Raw genomic sequence first — 7,270 nt, forward strand, 5'->3', positions numbered from 1 at the left:
TCATTTGAAATATATTGATATGTCTCCTTATCTACTCATTAGCAATTCGTGACCTTTAAAGCTATGGCTTGTGTATATGTGGATTTAAAATTAGTTGCTACCATCTAATTTTTAATTTGATATTGTATCCGTGTACAATTTGTAATTAGGTTGTATCCAAGTACAATTTTCAAACGCTATTTTAATGTTCCCTTGTTGCATCTGTGTCATGTTAACGTAGAGCATAATGAAAATTTATGTCAACACGATACAACTTAGAGTATCTCCAAAAAACTCTTCAAATAAGATTCTATTTTTTATTTGAAGAGCTATATCAATATTAAACACTTTAAAAGACACGTTAATTTAGATTTTTCAAATAAGATTTGTTTCTTACCCTTCAATATTACCGAGTGAGTTTCTCCCTCTTCTATTAATATTTTATTATTATTTATTGAAAAGATAAGACTGCAATAATTATTATTTATGTTTCTTTTAAAAAATATAATAACAATTCAATTTGATAGTGGGAAAGATTTGATTAAAATAATATTAATTTATTATTATTTGGTGAGTCTTTTGGAGAGGATTATATTTTTCTATACACTTATTTGCCACATCAGTAAGCAAATTGAAATTTAAAGACCCTTTTGGAGATGCTCTTAATCTTCTGAAAGCAGAAGTGAATGTCCAAACTTTCATTCAATTGTGAATATAATACATCATTAATGATCATTGCTTCTGGAAATATGATAGATAATTCCCGAAAGAAAGAATACATTTCATGATTTAATGAGTAAACAAAGAATAAGCTGAAAAGAACTGAACAACAAATGAAAATGATTCTCCTACTTCAAAGAATTAAAGAATGTACTGAAGTTAAGGGGAAGAAAAGGCCTCTAAAGTAACATATGGTTTCCTTGTTGTGGTGTCGAACCATTTGGGAGGGCAAGAAATGGATCTCCAAAAGGATTTGAATAATTCATCTGTTGCATTTGTTGTTGGTGTTGAGGTAATTGAGATTGTTGAGGATACTGAGTTTGATTTTGGTAAGATACCATCATATTCATTTGTTGGTGTTGCTGTTGTTGCTGCTGCAGCATCATTTGCTGTAGGTGTTGGTGTTGCTGCTGCTGCTGTGCCAGTAAGGCCATCTGCACATTTGTTGGAGGTGCTATGCTGTTAGACACTGCGAATGGGTCATGTTGCTGATGCTCAAAGGGATTTGGCACTGCCATTCCTGCATGCCCATATCCTGCATTCTGCAGTTGTATATGCCTCCTCGCACTATCATCTTCGTACAAGCTATCAAGTAATAGCTTGTCGAAGCCACCAGCCTGAACCGAAAAGCAAATCATGATCATGATTTCATTTAAAAGTAATTATTTCTTGCGTAAAGCTTCAGAACACGGATTCACATTTCAAGTCATATGAATGAAAATGCCCCCTGCTTGATAGTTGTGTCTTTTCGTTCTGTTTATAGTCTTTGGATGATATAGATTCAGAGGAAAATGAAAATAAATAGAATATAAATAGATGCACTTTGATGCCCAAGTTGAATTCACCAGTAACATATTTGACAAACTCTCTGCATTAGTCTTCTTTCTAAAAAGCAAAGAATATATTTAGAAAATAAACTTCGTGTAGAGCAAAGAAACTCACCAATTTGCTGTCTACAACTTGGCAATTGTTGTTGCTTGGGGTGGTAACAAGTGCTAGCTCCCATCCACTACCAGAAATTTCTTTCAAAGCACGATTTGAAGATAGTGGATCATTGCCTACAATAATTTATCAAATCAAAAGAAATTGGATCTTAGTAAACAACATACGTAATTAAATGAATGTTCAATATGCAAATTGCAAAGTTCAAAAATAATTTTTTTAGTAAAGGATGTTAATTTGAATAATTAAACCATGAATATGGTCTCAAGCCATAAAGTATCATCATGAAGTTAAGAGTTCTAAGTAGACCTCAAAGCTTCTACAATGTGATTGAAGAACTCAATATTAGTGCAACTCAATATTACGATTCCAAGGACTAGACTTTACAGACCGCACATGCTCGAATGATTATTTTCTTTCTAATAGTTTGACAAGCAGTATTTCACCTACCAGGTTGAACGATAGCGAGAGCCAATGCGTTACTTTCCTCTAGTTCTGCAGCTTTTGGATTTACTTCTTCATTCAGACCCTGTTCAAAAGAAATTGGTTAGGATCAATATCAAGACAGAACTTGCCAAAAGAATTCAAAGGAGAAACAGCATAAATTCCAAATGTACCAGAAGATCTCCAGTAGCTTCTGCTGGTATCAATGGAGCAGGTTCGACCTCCTCTTCTTGAGGCTGGGGTCCTTCCTCTGCTTCTACTAGGGGCTGACTCTCCTCGGGATTTTCTTCTGGCTTTTCACTTTCTACAGGCTCTTCTGGTTTGTCATCTTCTTCTACCGTCTCATGATATTCCTGTTGTTAGAATAATTTTATTACAACTGAAAAATTGAAATGAAAACACAGCACAGTGTTATAAATGAGAAAGGCAATTCGGTTGGATTTCGAAAAATCACGCCAATTTGAGTATGATTTTAGCTGAAAAACATTGAACATTATTGTCCATATTCTTAGACCATGTAGCCTGAGTCTCTAAATGTTTCTAAGAATCAATCACCAGCTTTCAATTTGTGAAGGTCCAGAATTCGTTTGCCTGGACTCTAAATAAGCATATAAAGAAAAATAATTGCAAAAACAGGTGATCAACATTTTTACGGGCCAAAGAACATCTCCATTTTCAAGGATCCATGCCAAAGAAAGCTACATGTTAAACATCTTCTTAAAGGTAACTATTTCTGACCTAATACATAGAGAGAACTCTATATTATCAAAATACAGTTTAGCATAATCACAAGGGGTGCCTAATGTTTGCAAGAAATAAAATGACTTCAGTCCTTGCAATGGCCAACAACGAATGAGCAATTTGGTTGAAACATCAATGTGATGGGACAAAATAATGATCTACCAAAGTGATGAAGTTGAAGTGTGTATTTCTCAGCAGGATGAAGAGGATGTGAACCAAATTATTTACCAGCGCAAGACACAAAAATGCATGCTGGCAGGCACACACCAAAACAAAAAGTAAAAGCATTTGGTATAATCTTGATTAAGAATTGGACATTGAGATTATTTAAATCTAAGCAACCTTTGGATAATGCTATACTACAATCTAGTTCCTGATTTATAGTATTAAGAAAAGAGAGCACATAAACTGTTTTTGAAAATTAATAATATTCCAAAAGCCTTGGATGGACATCTATGAAAGATATGCATACATCCAAAGGAAAGACAAAGCCCAAGACCACATTGATAAGTTTTCTCACCAGTCTCTTCTGAACGGTACCAGACTGGGGTGCTTCTCTAATGTATTCTTCCATAGTTGCAAGAAAAGATGGAGGCGGCTGCTTATTCATAAAATGAAGTTTATAAGATTCATCAAATGGCATTGACTAAAATACTTTAGGTCAGTGCCAGAGAGGAACCTGTCTCAATGTGGGAAATTGAAAGTTCCTTGCTAGCTCCAAACCTTTGCAATATTCATAGAAATCAGCAAGGCTCTCAGCCTGTGTAACCCGCAAAAAGTAATTTAAAAAGTGTGAATAATGATAGAGAGAGAGAGAGAAGAATAAGCTCAACAAGAATGTCTGCACAAAACCAGCTCATCCTAAAGTAAAAGGATAGTAAACCTGCTGGCCAGCTCTTTTGTAAATATTAAGAGCTTTAACTGCATCATGCCTTGACATATCAAAAAACTGCGAAAAAAGGTGTAAAATTCAACATTAAATTGAAAAATGGAAACGTTTGCTGTGCAGACCAAAGTAAACAAAGGCTTCAGTAAAGCCGTACCATGTCCACAAGGTTGATGATTCCATCATTGATGGCACAGTATATTTTAAAACTCTCTTTCAAAACCTACATAAGAAGAATTGTTGGAAGTCAAAACAGCTACTGACAAGCAACGTGAAGAAAAATAGAGATTTACTTTCAGATAATGCGCCGGATTGCATGAATAAAAAAAAAAAAGAGGAAAGTTTTTTTTTTTTTCCTTCTCTGTGTGTTTATTTCAAAAGCAGTTATATATGCATGGCCTCTCATTTTTCATAAGCAAAAATGAGACAAAAGCATACGATTATTCAATTTAAGGTTTCAATTTCCCTTCTAAAATTCAGAAACTCGAGGCACAATTTCATCTTTAACAATAAGTTTGTGCTTATTAAATTTCTCAAAAGGAAAATCCAAGTAAAAAAGAACAAGAAAAGGGCAAATCAAAAAATAAATTTTCTTGCAGAATACAATACAATATTTGCAATGGATTTTCATGTTAATGCCATTACGATTACTGGAGATCCTGTAGAAAGCACGAGTTTTAAAGAATAAAAACAGATCAAGCATACCAAGGCCAAGGCATACTGTACGAGATAATTGTGGTAAGCTGCTCCTTCCGGCTGCAAAATTCAGGGTTAAATCATTATGTCTCTTCTAAGGAAAAGATACAGTACCTAATTCTGTTGGATAAAGATATATACAGTCCAAAATTATATGGATTTAGCATTCGAAGGCCAAATAAATTGAGTAGGTGGCATCAAACAATTACCGAACAACCGATGAGACGGAAAAGAAGTTGTTGCAGTGCAGGCAGCTGCTCCAACAACTCATCACAATTCAAAAGCCTTGTTCGACTGTGTACCTGATACAATCAAGGGAGATACATAATGCTCTATCTCTTTCATCAAGAAATTCCGAATCAGGACTCATAATAAAATTCCAAAATATTATAATGCTGTAACCTTGGTTGCCCCAGGTGATGATTTTGTTAAACGCTCTGACTCAATGTCATATCTCAATATTCTAAAACACTCGAGCCTCTCCTCAAGAAAGAGTGCATAAGTCCGAACCCACGCAGAGCAATCCCAGGCTGCACATGGGAACACGTATCTAAGAAAATGGTACTATATTCAAAAATTGAAACCGTACCCAGAGGTGGTCACAAACATTTTTCCAATTACAAGATAGTGATATAGAAACTAACGTACCAAGAGGGCTTGAGTCATCCTTAAAATTGCTTATTTGGAGAATGTGGCCTCTGTGTGAATAGTTCAAAAGCTCCTCTCTAAATGTAGGATCACCTTCTCTCAATGTCCTGTGAATTACTATCAATGTCTTTATAGCAACCTGGACAAAATATACTAAATGAGATTATAAAAAATTTTTAAAAAAAAAAAAAAAAAAACACACACACACACACACACACATTCATTTAAAATGAAAAAGAAATTAAGGGTTTCTTGCATAGCAATCAACACTATAAGTCTATAACCAATATCACACAACCATACATATATAATCACATTAGTTGAAATAAGTGCTCTAATTTGTTCGCAAAACAAAAAATAACATGTATGGTGAAATTTTAGAAACAAGTAAGAAATCAAAAGCAAAAATGAAAGACTTTACGATCCAATTACGCGTCTTGGACAATCTCTTTGCAAGTGCATGAATGCAGTAAGCCACATCCGCCCGCGGACGTATTACTGATGTTGCAGAAAATAATTCTATAAAACAAAATCTACATTACAAATGGAAACAGAAAAAAGTAAAAACAGATCAAAATCAAAACCTTCAATCAATGAAAATCCAAGAGACTTACTCCTCACGTGGCGTTCTTTCGGAGGACATTCAACGTGATTTGTTGCCTTTACGATTGCAATATCCAAATCCTTCAAAAAAAAATTTAAACATTTCAGCTGAAATTCTTAAACATGAAAATTTAAGAAAAATGGAAATTGTTTTACCTTGAATTCGCTGTTGACTTTTGCGAGCCCGACCTTCGTAGAATCTTTTAGCGCGCCGTACGCTTTTCGAAAACTCTGAAACGTTCCCATTTTTTGTTCTTCCTTTTTTTTTTCTTTCTTGCTTTCGTTTTCAAATTCACGTAAATTAACAAAACGAAAACGTTTTTTTTTATTTCAGCAGAGAACAGAAACAGGAAAGGAGATTGGACGATGAATGATTTTGTTTTCTTCTTCTTCTTCTTCTCTCTGTTTGTTTTCAACAACAATAACAACAAAAATGAAAGAGAACCAAATCAATTCTCTGTGTCTCTCTATCTATTTTCTCTTTCTATTTCTCCAAAATGTGCGCAACGAACGAAATGTTCAGGGGGTGTTTTGGGTAGTTCGCAGCTTTGTTGGAGGGTAACTAAAACTAACTAAATCAAAGTATCAAACGATAAAATTATTCGTTTGATTTGAGAACAGAAAAGCGCGGGTATTTATTGTTTGTTTGTGAAGTTACTGAGATGCCCATCTCATGGCCTCGTTTGATGCTGGAAGGGCATGGGTGATTTCGTCATTTAATTAATTTTTTGATGTTTTTTGGCTGCTGTGGATCCCATGGCCATGGACCCAATGGTATGGAGAAAGTGGATGGGCTGGCCTTCTCTGCTTGACTCCACCTGTTAAATTTTTAATTCGGATAATAAATTAATAAAAGAAGAAATAAGAAATAAATAAATAAGAGAAAAATAATTGTCTGCATGAGATAATTGGGTGGCCGCCGGCCGGGTCCACGAAGAAAAAATAAAGCTACGGCTTGGGAATATTTTCATGAGCAACTGTATTAACTATTTTGAGATTTTTAATTTTTTTTAAAAATATTTTCATAATTTAATTGAAATATAAGATAAATGTAATTAGTTGTATAAAAAATTAAAAATCTTTTTAAAATTCTAAAGTTTAAAAGAGTTTGGAAGTTTTTTGAAAAATTTGTAAAACTTATTAAAGAACTCTCTAAAAAAAAAAGGTAGTTAAAATATAAATTTAAAGAGTGTATGTGTGCACGAGTAATCATGGTAGTGTTCTTAATAATGCGTTGCATTGTTTTTCAGTAGAATTTTATCGTATGCCATTAAAAGAAATATATAAATTATGTTATTTCAAACAATTTAAACATGTGGGTTAATAAAAGAAAAAACAAGTTTGACACATGTAATAATAAAAATAGTTAAATCGTATATGTTTTGTGCATAGATTTCTTCATTATTAGAAAATCTAAGCACAAATGTGATACAGCTTCTTTATGTAAATGCCATTTAAATAAATGTTCAAGAGTAGATATAATGATAATTTTTAGGAGAAATTTTCTATTGGAAAGTTTCTATAAATAAATAAGTTGTTAAAGTTACAATGTTGGTAGCACACAAAATTTCACGAAACAAATAGAACAATGATAGTATGATACTTGTACAA

General features: G+C 33.5%; 1 protein-coding gene across 1 annotated transcript; it reads right to left on the minus strand.

The window, feature by feature from the left end:
- Positions 1 to 871: 871 nt before the first annotated feature.
- LOC18056122 (putative clathrin assembly protein At5g57200) lies at positions 872 to 6,011 on the minus strand. Its single transcript, XM_006453198.2, has 15 exons — positions 5,816 to 6,011; positions 5,671 to 5,740; positions 5,478 to 5,575; positions 5,057 to 5,195; positions 4,811 to 4,938; positions 4,618 to 4,710; positions 4,418 to 4,468; positions 3,870 to 3,935; positions 3,710 to 3,775; positions 3,506 to 3,586; positions 3,347 to 3,424; positions 2,259 to 2,438; positions 2,092 to 2,170; positions 1,642 to 1,757; positions 872 to 1,316 (listed from the first exon to the last, which is right to left on the minus strand). Exons 1-15 carry the CDS (start codon positions 5,903 to 5,905, stop codon positions 879 to 881), a joined length of 1,773 nt encoding a protein of 590 aa, XP_006453261.1. The 5' UTR covers positions 5,906 to 6,011; the 3' UTR covers positions 872 to 878.
- Positions 6,012 to 7,270: the final 1,259 nt, after the last annotated feature.

This window comes from Citrus clementina, unplaced genomic scaffold, assembly GCF_000493195.1.
Source record: "Citrus clementina cultivar Clemenules unplaced genomic scaffold, Citrus_clementina_v1.0 scaffold_1, whole genome shotgun sequence".
Taxonomy (NCBI): Eukaryota; Viridiplantae; Streptophyta; class Magnoliopsida; order Sapindales; family Rutaceae; genus Citrus; species Citrus x clementina.

Coding starts and splice junctions, on each gene's coding strand:
- LOC18056122 (XM_006453198.2), bottom strand. CDS start 5,905: ATGGGAACGTTTCAGAGTTTTCGAAAAGCGTACGGCGCGCTAAAAGAT. Junction 4,939..5,056: donor GGATGACTCAAGCCCTCTTG/GTACGTTAGTTT, acceptor TCCCATGTGCAG/CCTGGGATTGCTCTGCGTGG. Junction 3,425..3,505: donor AATTTCCCACATTGAGACAG/GTTCCTCTCTGG, acceptor ATGAATAAGCAG/CCGCCTCCATCTTTTCTTGC.